Raw genomic sequence first — 17,183 nt, forward strand, 5'->3', positions numbered from 1 at the left:
ACACTCATTCTGCGGGTGTATTTGCGTCCTTCTGTGTGCTCGCCCTGCTTGGAATATGCAGCTGTGAATCAACCTCGAACGTGTTACCTGTCTATAACCTTTAAGAAAGAACAAAACAAGGTAGGACAGCGGTATGAGGAATCTCTATAAAAGATATCATTGGAAGGCCAGAGAGAAAAGGAAAAAATAGAAAAGGAAGCTGAATGTCAGCGGCTGATGGAGATGCAGCCGCTGACCATCCGCTGAGGATTCTGGCCTCCATCTGCTCTAACGCGCTCCATCAGTTAAACCACTGCTTCGCTGTGACCAAAGCCGAGAAGCATTTAGGCCTTAACGGATTTCCTCTGACAAATATTAGCTTAGAAAACTCAAAATGCAGTTATTAAGTTATGATTATGAGGACAGAGTAATTGCCCTGGATGTGCCAACAAGTCACTGTGGAGAAACTTTGGTCCACTCTTCTTTGCAGAATTGTTTTAAAGTCACTGGAAAGGTTTTGAGTGTAACCAGCTTGTTTTTTTAGTAATATAGTTCTTGGCTTGCTGGTGAGCGTCAAATCATCTACAAAACTGAAGGCCTGGGGGCCAAACTTTTTACGGTTTCACCCTCTAGACTCCAGAGGAACGTATAAATAGACTCCTCAAGGTAATATTCGTGTGCTTATATGTAATTTTGGCAATCAAATCAAAGCAGTCTTTATCCGTTTACTCCCAGATTACATCAATAAGGCTTTTGTGTCCATTCCTTCAGTAGTTCTTGGTGCAGTGCCACCACAGGCAGATGGGGGGCACGAGTTTTCCAGTTAGTTTGAGTCATCTGACACAGTGCAGTGTGAATGCGAACTGCAGTCCTGAAAATGTAACAAATGTTGCAATTTTGATCCCCAGTCAAACAGAGTCTACCAGACTATTAGGTGTGAAAACACCCTAAAAAGCACTTTAATGTGAACACGGTTTTCCTGAGTATGCGTACGTATAAAACTAATCTTTGTGTGGACATGTCCGACGCTCAATAACTCCTTAATACAGTTACACTAGCAGATTATTTCACTTATTAGAAGACATTTTCCTATGTTATAAGTGAGATAATCTGCCAGCGGAGCTTGTGTGTTTGAAAAGTTACTTTTTAGTTAGTTTGTCTTATTCCAAGTATACTAAGAAACCAGACCAGAAATATTTTTGCAATATTTGGTGTAGTACTGCATTACTGCCACAGTCCACCTCCTTCTTTTAAGGGACTGTTTTTACACCTCGAACTGGATATTCCCACTTCTTTTCTTCCTGAATCTGACACAGTTTTCTGAGAGGATGTCGTCCTGATTAGTATTTCAAAGGCAAAACATCTCCAGGGAGTTTTCCTCGCATAGAAATCCGGCAAAACAGGCTTGAATAATTTAATTTCTACGAACTGGAAACAACTTTGGAGTGCCTTTCAAACTGTAAAAATTCGAACACTTGTGATTTAATTTCCAAAACATGCAGCTCTTTGCCAGTTTTTGTTGCAAAAAAAAAAAATCAACAGAGGGAGGCCATGAAAGTAACCGGGGTTACTTTCATGCCTGTAATCGTTTTGTCACAGCAGGTGTGCCGTTTTCAGCATGATGGATATTTAATTTAAGAAGCAAACTTTCCATTTCCAACACAACAATGGTAACCGTGGTAGAAGTGTCTCTTTGTGAAGAGCTTCTAGGTTTCTTTGAAGTGCAGCTGCAGCATCAACCAGCGATTTGATGATGGGTTTCTGAAGGACAATGTGACGGGAGAAAAACGCTTCACATAGAAAAGACTGACACCTCTTCCTGTCCTGAAACCATTCAAAGTTATTTGTTTCTGCTTGCTTTAGTTTACCAAATAGTCACTCAGAAGCACCACTACTGACCCTTTGCACATGACATCGGTCTCTCTTCTCCCTTCCAAACTTGAAAAAAATAAAGAGTTAAGAGTGAAAAAACTTTTTTTTACATAATCACACTTGTTCTATGAACTTCTGGTATAAGTTTCATATCAACATGACAATATTTGGGGAAAATAGATAGGGTATGCAAATATTGGTAAGGTAAAAATTTGCTTTGCCAAAAATTGCATCCTCCTGTTAACTTGGAGAAATAAGAAAACTAAAGGGGATTTCACCTTTTCTGCTTTATCACACTTATTCTATGAGCTACTGGTATAAGTTTCATATCAATAAGACAATAGACAGGGGATGCAGATATTGGTAGCCTCAGAAATTAAAATGCATCTCCTTCTATATTAATAGTCTGGACAGTTAGGGGTGATACCACATTTTCTACATAATGGGCCTGTGTTTTGTCATGTGTTAAGTTATTATGGTGTTGAAAGAAAAAGCGGAAAACTGCAAACCATTAGTGGAAAACATTCATCAGACACTGACTAAAACGTTCAACTCATATGTCTCAATAAAGGTGTCAAAACTGTATTTACTTCATCTGCGAAATAAAACCCACCGTTTTAGAATTTACATGATTAAGAAACATGGTAATGTTACAAATATCTTTAAAAGTTGCCTCTTCTGTCATATTTCAGTCCATTTTCTGCAAGAGTTTAGAGCGATGCGCTTTCCCGCGACAGGGCTTGCAATTCGTGGCAAGCACGCGTTTCTCAGCATGACACCGTCCCTCACTTCCAACGACCAACATGGCGCCTTGAAAGATTAAGTGATGTAGTTGAAAAGGTTCAATACCGACCAGATTCCCAACTTTTCCTTTTTTCTCATTTTTATTTCTCATACTTTTAGTTCTTTTTATCTTTAGAGAAACAGTGAATAAGGGGAGAATTTATTCGAAATGGCATATCCTGCTGCTTCTGACTCCAGCACACAACTGAGGAAATCACTGCCTTGTCAGATCAAAAAGAGTAGATAAAAAAAACAACTCTGACATCAGTACGCATTGTGAGCACACAGACATTGACACAAGACATATGTTGTCTATTTTGACTCACAATTCATTAGGTTTTCATTCACATTCAGTCAATCCCGGTTAGCTCAAGGAAGAAAAATCAGGTTACCTTGGCTGTAGCTTCCTTCATGGAAAGGTTCAGCGCCTGTTCCTGTTCCTGGAGTCTGCACAAAATGTGTAGGGATACAAATAAATATTTTTCTTTTCAAATTAAATCAATCGAAATTGTGAAATTTAGGAAATAGCTTATTTACAATTTTGGACATCATTTTAGGTTGATTTGAGCTTATGATGCTAAAGATTTGAAAGACAATCAGTCCCACATCACGACAGTTCCTCCACTCTACAGTGGATATAGGGCACTTTTTGCATTTTCATCCTTTCTTTTGCACCAGAATCGTCTTTAGTCTTGCTGAATAGCTCAATCATTACCTCCTGAAGCTAATGAACGTGGCTTTCGTCAGATTTAGGCCTGAACTCTGCATTGTCAAGACATCAGATGTGTCTAGCTGAAGCATGCCAAGGCAGAAAAGATAATTGGACCATCAGAAGTGTCAACGGTTCTGAGAAGAACGGGTTTGACAGAGATCAGGCCCGCTGGTATGATTTGTTCAACAACAAAGAAGAGCTGCATATTTTTTGACTTATATTAGATGTATGTTGCCAGTGTAAGTTGCTGGTTTGCTTTGGTTTCCCACTTCTAATGGTGAAAGACTGGAAAATGAACTTGAGTCCATGAGTCCAGTCTGTTGTCACAGTCCTAACTGTTTTTCATTTTTAAATTAAACTGGTAACTTTTTGCAGCAATTCCACAACTTGTATGGATTGTCTTTCCCATTTTTAGGAGTAGCTAAGACAAATGGGTTTCTATGTCATGTCATTTTTAATCCAGGGAGTTTGGAAGACATGTATTGCTGATTTAAAATTTGTTTGCCTGCTTATTAGCTTGATAAATGGAACTAAAAAAAAAAAAAAAAAAACTTTAAGTGGTTTCATTAATTTGGGAAAAAAGTTCTAACATGGGTGTTCAATTTCCAAACAAATGTAATTTTACTAAATTTTGTGTTTTTTGCATGAGTGTGATTTTCACACATTTTCACCACTGCTGCCTATAAGTGTGTTTTCATTAGCGCCTCGATTTGAATCGAGTGTTTACACGATTCTGGCAAATCTGAAGGGCAAAGGCCACATAGATTATACGTCTCTAAACATGCACAGAGAACAAATATGCAAGGTGACTTTATATGGTGACAGCGGTATAAATTAATTAGAAGATGAGGAAAATGAAGCATAAAATCCATTAAGCACAACACATTCACCTTGAGGAAGTCCCAGCTTTCTCATATCACAAAAATCTGTTGTGCCCTTTGCATGTTATTCAAGCTGATGTTCCAAAATGATCATCTGTTGGACAACAACTTTTTCATGAATACTCTAATCTGCCGCCATTAGAAATACCTCGACATGAAAAAGAAGAGCTCAGAGTTAGTCGTGTCGGTATCCAGTCAGAAACCATGATTTCTATCAGATAACTGTGTTGCATTTGTGATGGCGATGTGTCAGGTATCAAATTATTGCCCTGATGGTGGGTCACACCGGCAGAACGCAATAAGTACAATTTACATGTCTTTGTAACGAGTGTCAAGACAGAGGGGCTTTCCGCAGGGTTGCTTCGCAAGCTATTAACTTCTGAGGATGAGATGCAAAGTAATCATTAGCATTTGAGAAAAACCATTAAAATTCAAAGCAGGAGCAAGCAGGTGTGAGGGAAGAAGGCTGGCAGCACAGAGGACGCTTTGGGTAAAATAAATAAATAAAATAACTCGGTGCTGCTTAATGCATTCTCACTCAGCCTGAAAAACAAATTATTCTTCAGGTCTCACCCAACTGTTGCCTGTTTTTTTTTTTTTGTTTGTTTGTTTGTTTGTTTTTTTGATGTGCCTGCATCAAATTACATTTTTTTGTTGTTGTTGTTGTTGTTTTTTGTTTGGTTGGGTTTTTGTTGTTGTTGTTGTTTTTTAGATTTTAATAGAAAACATTATCAAAAATTTCTTTCAGATTTTTAGATTTGGTTTAATGCCAATGTGAGATTCTCAGAATAATCAGTCTTACCCTTTTGAGGGAAAAAAATCTACTTGACTATGATATTTATTTTATTGGAGGAAAAAACTGAAAGGAAAAAACAAATAAAAATCTCCTCCAAATAAGCTGTTGTAGACGTGAGAAATCTTGTAAGACAACAAAGAGGAAAGTACAAGTGCAGCTTGTTTTGTCAGTGACATTCACAGCTCTCTGGTGTCCCCTAAAGGCAGATTAAAGATACTGCAGTTACCCCCTGACTAGATCATTTTTTAGATTAACATATTTGCATGTGTGTGCTTGTCATTTATTTACTTATATTCAGTCATACTGAATTACTTGAACACTCTTAGGTATATATTATAAATGTGATCTCTTATGGTCATATTTAACGCCTTAAATATTAATAAGCTATACAAGATTGTGTAGCTTGTCAACAAATAAGCAATTCCCTCTGGGGGATCAATAAGGTATATTCTATTCTATTTCATAATAATTGTTTAAACTTAATCAAAAAAAGCAAGAGTCATTCAAAAACTTTGTTCTGATGTCAATCTCCATTTTTAATGCTGCATTAAGTTATATAATTGTATATATGAATGATATTTTATGTTTCTGAAAGCTACAGCGTGATGCTATCAACACCAGGTCTTACAAACTTCCAGAAGAAAAACCTGCTAATTTCAGCAAAAGATGAACATCAATAAATTGACATATTTGTGATTGTGATGTGACTAAATTTGAAAAGAAGGATTTTCTAGTCACTGTATTTCTGCTTCAGCAATTCTGAAATACAACTTTCATTATTTTGTTAGGAAGATTTAATTAAATAGTTAAAATAGTTTTTTGAAGATAATTACTGAATCCATCAATAGATGTATTTATATGAAATTAAACACTTAGTTTTGAGACTCTGTTGTTGCTCTTTTTTTTTTTTTTTTTGATTAAATGATTAATAATTAGGCCGTTAAAAGGAGATTTTTATTTACACAATTTAAGCCAGGTGGAGCTAAAACTATTATTTGAGAAGTTCTGGGGGAAGACTTTTTTTTTTTTTTTACAGTTTTGTCATTACTACTTTCAAAGTGTCGTTTTCTTTTTTCAGCAATTTGCATTTTTTTGAATCCATATACTCCAGTTAACAATCGATTACTAAATTAGTTGGCAATTATTTTAATAATCAGTTAGATACTTCAGTGGGCATTAGTAACATATTTAAAATCACAGAGCATCTTTCATCTCCTGAAAGATGCTCTGGTTAGCAGAACAAATAATAAAAAAAAAAGTTCAGTTTTTCCAGCTTTCTCCTTAGAAATTTGTCAAACTACACACCAAAATTTGCTGCCACACGGTGAAATATTCTTCCCCTTTACGTTCCTGACCTGAGCGTTGAAGGTGGAGGAGAGATGGAGATCTGTGTGCGGTTTTCAGACGAGATGAGGTCCTGCAGGGTGTGGCTCATGTCCCGGAGCTGGGCCACGGTGCAGCTCCGCAGCACCGACCCCTCCAGCTCCACGGCCTCGGCCCGCTGCTCCTCCTGCTGGACCAGCTGCTCCAGATATCGACTCCGATCCTTCAGCTGCACCAGCTTCGTCTGCAGCTTCTCAATTTCCTCCTGGTGACACATTGCACCGGAATAATCATCAGCTGCACTGTTTTTTTAAAAAAATACAATTAAATTAAGCATTATTTAATTAAAAATTTATCATTTTGCAGTGAAAGTAAATCAAAATGTAAAGAAGTATGCCACTAAGAGTCGTGTATTTTTGAGAACAAAGTGACATTTGCTTGTGTTAACCTATAAATCTGGTCAATAAAACTGAAATATAAGTTAGTATAAGTCAGAAAATCGATGGGCTTTTTTTTCCCACCGACCCGAGGAAGGACAAACATTAAATAATCTGTACTGCATTTACCTCAACTTGATGTTTTTCTTGAATCAAGTGATCCCTCCGCTGCATTGGGTCAGACTGCTCCACTGAGTCTGGTTCTGATCTCTCTCTGCCAAAAGAATAACAATAAAAAACATAAATCATCAAGCACAAAAATCAGATCCCAGGACATCTGTTTTCAGAATTCACTATTAAATTTTCATTGTCACTTTACCCACTATTTGTAAAGCCCCATTAAAAAAAAAAAAGAAAAATAGAGATAGAGCAGTGACTGCTCTTCCCTGTGTAATGCTATGGCAGGCCCAAATAAATGTTATGTTATCTGCAGTGGGCTGTAACCAGTGCAAAATGCTGCTTTTCACTTCTCAACAGTCAACATTATTTCCACTGAAATGGAAAACGACTATCATTTCGATGTAAACTGACCTGCGATGACAGCAGTCTTCCCTATGGAGGGCGCTGTGCACCACCTTCGAGAGTCTATCCAGGAAGTGGGCAACGCTGGGCTGCATGGAGGGTAAACCCAGTTTGAGAGCGCCGCGCTCTCTGCAGAGCTCCTCCAGCTTCTTCCCAAAGCGCTCAGCTGAAAATGTGAAATGCCGATTAACTTTGAGAACATGATTATTATGTCAGGGTAGAAAATTAACATTTCATGCAGTAAAACTCCTTTTATTTCAACCACTTATGTCACCAATACAAACAAATTGTACAGGTGAATTTGTTTTTACCTGTTTATTTATATTGCTTATGATTTCCACTTACTGTTAAGAAAAACTAGACATTTAAGATAATAAAATTACAGAAGACTAATAGAAACATATTTTTCAATGCAGAAATGTGGACTTAATAAAAATTATGTTTGATAAATGCATAACGTTTGATAGTTAAATATTACTTTTAATCTGACAACCCAGCTTCATTCGAATGCATATTCTAGTTTATTGAACAATGCTCTAATCCCTATTATATAGCTCTATTGCTGAAGTGTTCACTCTGCTTCAAAAAAATATAAATCTCTCACAGTTTGCATGTAAATTTAAAAGTGCTTCAAAATGACAATAAAAGCATTAACCAATGTAAGAACAATAAAAACATATTTAAAATAACAATCATGAGCTCTTAAGAATAAGAATGTTTTTAGATCTTTGTTGGTCCGGCTTGTTAAAGACGTCAAAAAAAAAATCTTTCCAGACAAAGAAGAATTTAATTATTAGACTTGGAGTTTGGTGCATCAAGCAGTGAAGCTGTTTTAATTGAATTATTTCTGTCACGAAGCTCAAGAAATGGGTCAAAATAGTGTCGTGTTTTGAAAAACTTTTTTCAGGTCAGGCAGATGAAAAAAAACAACAACATTCTGGTCAAGCAGCCCAAACTCAGATTCAAAGTGAATGTCAGCATAAACTTTGTTCTGCAGACTTTTTGGTTCTTTTCGGTTTGAAATTAAAACATCCAAAACATTGTGTGCACATCCAATTGTGTAGGAAGCAATGGATGTCTACACAAGGGACTAGAAGACTGAATAAATAGATAAAAATGAACAGAATTCATAAATATTTGTAGAACAGACATGATAAATGAACAAATGTAATAAGTCTATGAGGTGTCTGAAAGTGGGCCAAGTCATAATTTGTTAAATCAGATTTGATTATCTCAAAACCTGGTACCATGCATCTCTCGCTTTAAAAGGTTTCCGTTGTAAATTGTCTGCATAAATAAGTAAACAGCGTGGAATAAACAAAATTTAAAAATAATAAGATAAATGCACTTTACAAAGCTCTCCTTTCATTTTGCAAATTTTAATATGAAAACACAAACTCAGCTTACCAGCAAACCTCCACAACTACAACCTGACTATTCATATTATTAAATTAATATTTATCACATCAAACGTTGGTTAAAAGTTCACCTCCGTCGTAGTCGTCATCCAGAATGGCTTTCTGCTGGAGCCTCTGCAGCTTCAACATCATGGACTCGATCTTTGACGGGACAGAAAAGAGAACAGTGAGTATACCGGGTCAAAAGTCTTGAAAAGGTTTTCATGGGTCAGAGTGAGAGAGCAGCGACCGCCAAGTCAAAGTTACTCGGTCACACACACTGAAAGAAGAAAATAGTTGAACCAACTTAATTGACTTGCTTCTCTCCGTAACAAATGAGTCAATTAAGTTTATCCAACTAAATTAATTAAGTTGGTTTAACTTGAAATTTCAGTCAGTCTTACTCAAATCATTTATTGTACTTCAAATATATCGGTAAAGAATCTTTTTTAAGGGTTTTTTTGGCCTTAGTTTGAGAGTAAATAGAAAGAAAGTGGGTAATAATGGAGGGAGAAGACATGTGGCAAAGGTCATCAGGCCAGGAATTGAACCTGCAACGACTGCATTGAGGTCAATGCCCTCGTTATGTGCTGCACTACCGCAGTACCTGGTTAATAGAAGATCTGTCCCTGGTGAAGCTTGCGTCATGACATCAGACGTAAAATACGAATGTGGCATTGAACCAAATTGCTTCAAGTTAAATGATATTGTTAAGTTAAAATTGTATAAGTTAAGTTAATTCAAAACAAAAATTATGTTGTCATCACTAAACCAAATGAATTAAGAGAGATTACACCCACCTTGGTGTAAGTGCGGTTGTTCTGGAGGCAGTCCTGCAGGACGCCGTCGTACGTCTTCACCAGGCTGTCCCAGCCTTGCTCTGTGGCAGGCGTCGCGCTCTCGTAGCCGGAGGTGACAGAGGAGGCTGAGGCTGTGTCCGAGTCCACCGACAGGGAGGAAATGACCTCTATGTCGAGAGAGTGGGACTCAGAGTTCGGGAGGTGGGACATTTCCTCCTTGCCAGTCCACAGACAGTCCCGCCAACATCTCCCACCATGTGAACGTTCTTCCTTATGGACCTGGCTGGATTTGGTGGTGATTTCCTCTGTTTTTGTCTCTAAATTAACTTGTTGATTTGTTGGTTCTGGTTCCTGTGGCAGCCTAGCAGAGTCTGTATTCTGGTTGCTGTTTAGAGACTGCTGGATGAAGCTAAAACTTGAGTTAAAAACGACCTCAGATGAAGATTGAAGGCTTGGACTGAGTTCATCCGATGTGGTTTGAACTCCATTTGAAGGGCCAGCCAAATTATTACTCTCTGAAGAACTATACGTGGATCGCTTGTGATGTAGATCACTCATTAAAGACACTTTGACGGTAGGAGCTTGACTTAACTGTTGAACTCTGGTTGCTTTAGTGATGTCAGTGGGGCATCCAGATTTTCCATTCCTAATGCAAGCAATGCTCTCCTCCTCCTCTTCTTCGTCTTCCTCTTCGTCCTGAGCATGAGCAGTGCACTGCAGCCTGGCCTGCTCTCCTCTCATGTACCCTGGTCTCCTGTGCAGCCTCTTACGGCCAGAGCTGCCAGCTGTCCCAGATACTTTGCCACCTGTCGATGCAGAGATTAACCATTAATCTGGGCAATAGGTTCACGTGGGAGATAAAGTATGAGCTCATGGAAGGAGAAACTGCAACATGGAAGACTGAAAATCTGGAGCATTACATTGTTCTTTACTTTAACTGGACTCTTCCAGCCCTGCATCACTGTCTGGATAAAAGAAAAAAAAAAAAAAGCTGTGCTGCTGTGCAACATTTCCCACAGTTCAGCTGCAGCTGTTGGGAAATACCACAGTCATATTTTAAACCAAAACACGCCTCTCTATGAAAAAGTGGCCAAGTGAAAAATGTTTCTTCCGTTTGTTCTGCTCAGAACAACAATCATCTAACCCGAGAGAAAATATTCCAGATTATGTAAATAATGCAGTTTGTAATTATTGTAAAAAAATAATAAAATAGAAATTTTAACTATTTGTTAAAACTGCGAGACAAATAATCTGTGAAAAGTACAATCTCCTCCTCCTAATCCTTGAGGAATTATTACCGTTTGAGAAAATGCACCAAAAACAATCAATCAGAGCCTGGACGACAGTCTTAGCACTGTCAATCACCCTCATGTACTCGCTGCTCAATGTGCTAATGGCCAAGAATCAACTTAAGGTTATAGGAAACCCACTTCTCTGCCGTCATTGGTTGCCATGCTATCTAGCCTTAGGATTCATAACAAGCTATTATAGTTTAAGGGCAGCATAACCACAAGAGATTGTGTTTGACAGCCTTAAGAGCCAATCAGAGCCTTATGGCTCTGATTGGTTGTTTCTAGTGGGCTCTAGAAAGAGAGTAGAGGAGGTAAATTTGTGGGGGATTATTTGTCTCAAATTAAAAATAGATTGAAAACAAAGAATCCTTGAAATCTGAATTCATATACTACATAGAATGGTTACACATACTGTAAGCATGAAGGGGGACACAAAGACCCAGGGCCATCCAGACTTTTATTTGTTTATTTTGTTTTGTTTGCTTAGCTGAAAGCAGCTTCAAATAAATGGGGGAAGTAAAACCAAACAAACTCCCACACAACTAAAAAAAGAAGTCTTAATAAAAGCTCAAATAAACTCTGTTGAGCTAAAAACACTTAGAAAGTAGGACAGAGTTGTCTTGGCCAATCACATTTAATTGAGCTATGAGCCTGATTTTCTTTAGGGTGATAAAGAAAGCTCTGTTTTTGCATTTAGACACCTGCTGCGATGCAAATTGAAACATATAATGTGTTGGATTCAATAGAGGCAAGCTGAGATGATGGGAATCAACAGCCTCTTTGTGTCCAGCTGCACTTCCTACTTCAGACTCACTTTTCTCCCTCCATTCATGCACACACCAAAAGCACAGAGGCACACTGACACTTTTGTGCTGTAACGAGAGGAATCAGATAAGCATTGTCCATTTCACACACACTAAAAGAAGTTATTGTAGTTTGTCGTCTGAATGTGTAGACTCCATGTCTCGCAGCAATGTGTCAAGACAAGGAAATAGGCTACTCAGCCGCAGCCCGTAGTGACTTCTAGTGATGCAATCGTCCCATGTGACTGGGAGCATAGGACATAAACAGAATCCACTTTAGGATGTCAGACTTAGAGAGTGATAACAAGCTGCCTCCTTTATGCCCAGGTCGGTCCCAGTGGACCGAGAGCGCCCGGTCCACTGGGACCGCAACATGAAAGCTCAAGTTCCACCCAGCTCCATTTATTAAAGTGGATCTGTAGCTGTGGCTTCAGTCCCATAAAAGACTGAAGGAACCCAACCCTTCAACATAAGGACCAAATACCACAGCACCATCCACCATCTGGTGTGGTTGCTATTATTATACAGGGATCCCTCAGGAGAGTGAAAGAGCCTGGCTGGTGAAAGGAGAAGGACTTGCTGGTGGTGTTACGGCATCCTCACCATGATTCAGTTGCACACAGACAGCTTTTCCCAGTAAAAGGGAAGGAAATGCCTAGGGGCTCATTCTGTCTGACTGTGTGTGTGTGTGTGTGTGTGTGTGTGTGTGCGTGTGCTTGCACATGTTCATGTGTGTGTTGGGACATCAACTTCTTGGCCTTTTGGTGGTATGTCTTTCTCTGCTTCCTGTGGTGCTGTGAGCAAAAATAATTTGCCAGGAATCCCATTAGAAAGTAGAACAGTCACTGTCTTCCTATGTTTGATTCACATTTCCCTTCTGCTTCGCCTGGGCTTTCTCCCATTAGCTTGGATTTCTCTGGTGGAATTTTAACTGGACCAATCAGAAAACAGAAGGAGAAATTGTCAATGATGATGTAAACTAAAATTTTCGTCTGCTTGTAGTTTTAGTAAGACGTTTACTTGTTGCCTATGCTTCCAAATATTAAATTAATATTAACGGTCAGCTCGTTAAGGTCGACACTTCTGGCAGTGGACAGTGTCGCCAATTTCTGGTAAGCTTCATAGCATCAAACTGGTGCATTATATATGTAATAACTAATAAATTCCAGCTATGGAGTAGGACTAAGGCCACTAGAAATAAAAAAAAAATCAATTGTGATTTTCTTACTTCTCTTTTCTAATTCTGTATCAAAATTTAATTAAATAACCAAACATTCTTAGATTAGATGCATGTCAATTACATTTTTAGCATATAAAAATAATCATAATGATAATAATGTAACTATTTTTCCCTTGAAAGATCTTTAAACCTGCACTTTACCCACAATGAAAGCCTCCAAAATTTCTTTGGTAGTTTTGAGTTTTAAGACTAGATTTGCCTGAACAACTTAAACAATTCTGGTTCTGAGAAATGAAGTCTGAATTTGTTGAAGGGGGTCTTATTGCCTTAATCCCTTTTGTATCAAGCAACCATTTCTCAGCAGTCCAGACTGTTTGCTTTTTACCATCCAAATCAAAAAGCTCCAACAACCAAACATCAAATCTGCTGCAGCAACAATTGATCCCCTCAGTAATTCTTTCCTTTGGCGAAGTCTGAGAAAACAAAGCGTCACAGTTATTTACATTTGGAGCTAAAAGAGACCCTCAGGTTAAACATTGTGTCCCTACTGGCTGCTGAAACAACAGAAGAATGCAGAGGAGCTCATAAAAACACAAACATTTGAGGAACAGGATCAGTGCACAGCAGCCTCCTGAGAAGAAGCGCTGCTTGGCAGATGTGCGATGCCTCGGCATTCGTGATGAAGAACAGCAGGAAGAAAAGGGAAGTGAAATGAACCAAGAGGCTATCTGAAAACCAGCCAGTTTTATAAACAGGAAGCTTGAATATTACCCGTGAAAGTCCAGCATTAAAAATTTCTGCGGGTGTGAGGCTTAATGCCTGACTTCCTGTTTATTCCCATGACGATCATGAACCAGCAAAATGTGACAGAGCTGATGATGTGGACAGATATTTAAACACTTTGTGCTTTCCATTTTATTAAATCAAACATGTTCAGATAAAAGGCAGCTTGAGAAGAAATTTCTGCACTTTACAGAAAACATGACAGAATGATAAATTATGATTATGATAAATATTTTCTCTTACATTTTAGAAAGTGTAACCAGTTGTTCACCAGAACCCTGATGAAGAATATTATAATCTTTGACATTAAAAAAAGTATTAAAAATCCAATCTTCAATTTGAGTTAACCTATTCAGTGAGAAAAAAAGAAAGGAGCTACAATAAAATCAGCGCTGTGACAATTAATGGTAGCCTACCTCAAACATCCTTTTAAAATAAATGCATCAGGAATATCCATCCCTGATACATTGTCTGCTATTTATCTCTGACTATTAAGCAAAAGATGGAGTTCAACTTACACAGGTTACAACAAGATAAATAAATCATCCATGCACCAAAGTCAGGAAAAATTTAGAGTAATCAATTAACAGTCAGGATTGGAAACCAGACTTAATTTTTGAAGTCAACCCAATTTCTGAGTATTTTCTAATTCATAATTGTCTGTTTTCTTGGTGTATAAACATGAAGCAAAACAAAACCCAACTTATATTAGACATCGACCATCAGAAAGAGGACCTATGTTTATGAAAAAGGCCCTATTATAACTACTGTAGCTTGTTTACATACCAATTGGTGGTGTAGAAGTGATGGCATAAGTTGTCAAACCATCACAAACCAAAGCCTGGAGTGTTTGATAAACAGGACAGGGACCTTAGCTGGTACACACTTTGGTCAAATGAGACTAAGATTCACATTTTCACAACAAATAACAGTCCATTTTGGTTTGTTGTGAAACAAAGAATGTAAAAGGTGGAAAACCACATCATCCCTACAAGCCATGCAGCAGGAGGCAGACAATACCGCAATTTAATCATAAAATTTAAGAAAATTCAAAGGTTTACAAAGCAAAAGACAACTGGGAAAACCTGAAGTCAAGGACACTTGGGTTACACAGCAGAATAAAGATACAAAGAATACCATCAAATCCATCTGTGAATAATTTTAAAAGTAAGGTGTCAAAGTGGCCTAGTCAAAGTCAAGACTTTCAAATAAGCTAATCATGCAAAAAAATCCTCAAAAGTAAAGCAATTCTGCAAAGATGATTGGACCAAAATTTCTCCCAAGTGACAAAACAGCCATCATCATTGGTCAGGACTCTGGCAGCAGAGGTTTGGGTGACTTTCAGCTGCCTGATACTTCTTTCCTTTTTATAAGATACTACTGCAGTAATCTAGCCTAATGAAAATAAAGACGCACCAGATTTCTGTCCTGTTTTGGCATGAACTCATTAGACCTGGCCATGTTTTAAAGCATTATGAACATCATAAACATTATTTAGTAGCAGACTTTTAGCCTTGATTAGAGCTGATCTTGACCCCAAAATGTTGTTTTCTGTCTTATTTACATTCAGCTGGAGGATATTCGGACCATTCACTGGGTGAGTGTAATGGGTTCTGGAGATATAAAGCAAAGAGTTACGTACACCAGCCCCCTTAAACGGAAGAAAAAAAGAAATAAAGCAGTTTATTTCTTACCTTCAGTGTTTTCGCAGAGGTGATGCAGAGAGTTCAGGTGACAGTCGAGCCCCATCAGCCCAGCAAACATCTTTCCCTCAATTATATAAATAACTATCAAATTAAAGGTTTTCAGAAGTCCGATAATGACAGATCCTGAAGCAACAGAGTTACATCCACCATGTTTCAGAAAAAGTGGAGCCAGGCGAACGGACTGATCTCATTTCCGCTGTGGAAACTAAACCCGGGCCGCTTTTTTAAAATGAATTCCTCTTCTAATTGTCGTGTGAAAGTGCAATTGTTCTTCCATTTCAAAATGCTTTTTAAATTCAAGTATTAGCAGCTGATCAAATCAAATTCTTACTTTTTTCTCTCTCTCTCTCTCTCCGCTGCGAAAAACAAACAAGGAGGTTCAGTTGCGCTTCAACAGGCGGAAAAGAAAAGCTGCTCCTGTGGTCATGTTTCCCGAAGAGATTAAAAGCAGGAGGACAAAAAGAACTATCCGATATGAAGAAATAGCAGTGAATAGGAATCTACTTTGTCTTGTCAGATCGGTAATCGATCAGCAAATCCGTTAGTCTGTCGCCGCTGCGCGCTGCGTCATGCGCCCTGCGTCATGCGCCGTGTTGGAGCTCCTACGTGTTCAGGAATTTGACTCCAGACTCCTTCGGACCGCGTCACAACTTCAGCAGATGTTTAAACACTGCAGCTGTTTGTGTTTATTCATGCTTTTTTTAAGAGACAGGCAATTAGGAAAGCTCCATCTGGATCTACTATTTGAGTCATTCTGCCCAAACCTGCTAAAAGATAAATTTATGTAAACAAGTATACATGTTAATGTTCATAGGTTCCTTACATGTTTCATTGATTAAGAGCTGAGGGGAAATCCATGGGAAAACCACCACAGAACAGGAGCTGGAGTCCCTTCATTTTCTTTCCCACACTCCCAAAGGCTCCTTTCATTCAGCCCGGCTGGCTGATGGACAACACAGCGAGATAAAAGCGGCTCAGTTCAGCGCGGAGTGGAGGATGGAGCTGCTTTTATCAGGTTGCATGCGGACTGGGAGAGCCAGCATTAATCAGCTAGTGCAGCAGATAAAACTTCCTCTAAATGAACAGACTCATCACCAGATTTATTTATTTATTTATTTATTATCGCCAGTATTTTATTTCAAAAATAAACGCACTACTTTGGTGGTGGCAATAAAATAAACATGGAATGTGCTTTTCTCGTTTCTGATGTTGTACTCAACGACTGCCACCAGATGGCAGTAAATAACTTCTTTACGTTTTTTCACATTTTGTCACAAACAAAGGATTTTAACGGGATTCTATTTGACAGAGAAACATGTTTATTAATGAGACGGAGCATATTATTATTATTATAATTTGAAAAATCTAATTTGTATCAAGGTTCTCTACTTTACTTATACTTTGCTTTAATAACAGCTGGATGTCTGCCTGGTAGAGACAAATCAGTCGACGAGGAGCTGAAATGTTTGTTCCTAAATCTATCAGAATTTTCGGTCAATCACTATCAGCTTCTTCACCTGGTAAAATCTACACAAAATCTCTGGATTTGGTCACATTAAGTTTTAAGGAGATATACTTATCGACTTCCTTTTAGTTTTTATTAAAGAATGTTTTTGTGTGTCAATTCTTTTTGGCCATTACCAGGAGAAATGTGCACAAAAATGCACATTGAGTGGGTCTTTGTATGTACCTTCCACCTTTAGCTTTTCAATTATAATAGTCTGCAGCTGGTACCAATACTGTCCAGAAGATGGCAGCATTAATATTTACAAGTAAAAACTGGAGCTTTCAAATTATTATCAAGGTCAAGGCCAAAATAAATATCTTCTGGATTGTGTTGATTAATATGAAAAGTACTTTTGAAGTAATTCACATCAGCTAATCACTATTAATCAAAAGCGCATAAAGTCAGCAATG

The 17,183-nt window shown here is 38.1% G+C and overlaps 1 protein-coding gene across 2 annotated transcripts in view; it reads right to left on the reverse strand.

Annotated features, from left to right (window-relative positions):
• disc1 (DISC1 scaffold protein) overlaps positions 1-15,811 on the reverse strand; it is a 48,206-nt gene extending 32,395 nt beyond the window's left edge. For both annotated transcript variants that reach the window (XR_008605968.1, XM_055029875.1), the window contains exons 1-7: positions 15,255-15,811; positions 9,503-10,308; positions 8,795-8,864; positions 7,315-7,471; positions 6,913-6,997; positions 6,379-6,611; positions 3,027-3,081 (exon numbers count right to left, since the gene is read on the reverse strand). Coding sequence is in view for 1 of the 2 variants with exons in the window: in XM_055029875.1 (XP_054885850.1) it covers positions 3,027-3,081; positions 6,379-6,611; positions 6,913-6,997; positions 7,315-7,471; positions 8,795-8,864; positions 9,503-10,308; positions 15,255-15,324 (1,476 nt within the window). In the remaining variant the exon portion in view is untranslated. The remainder of the gene's footprint in view (positions 1-3,026; positions 3,082-6,378; positions 6,612-6,912; positions 6,998-7,314; positions 7,472-8,794; positions 8,865-9,502; positions 10,309-15,254) is intronic.
• Between the last annotated feature and the right edge of the window lie 1,372 nt (positions 15,812-17,183).

Source organism: Poeciliopsis prolifica, unplaced genomic scaffold (assembly GCF_027474105.1).
Source record: "Poeciliopsis prolifica strain line A6 unplaced genomic scaffold, Auburn_PproV2 SCAFFOLD005, whole genome shotgun sequence".
NCBI classification, from domain to species: Eukaryota; Metazoa; Chordata; class Actinopteri; order Cyprinodontiformes; family Poeciliidae; genus Poeciliopsis; species Poeciliopsis prolifica.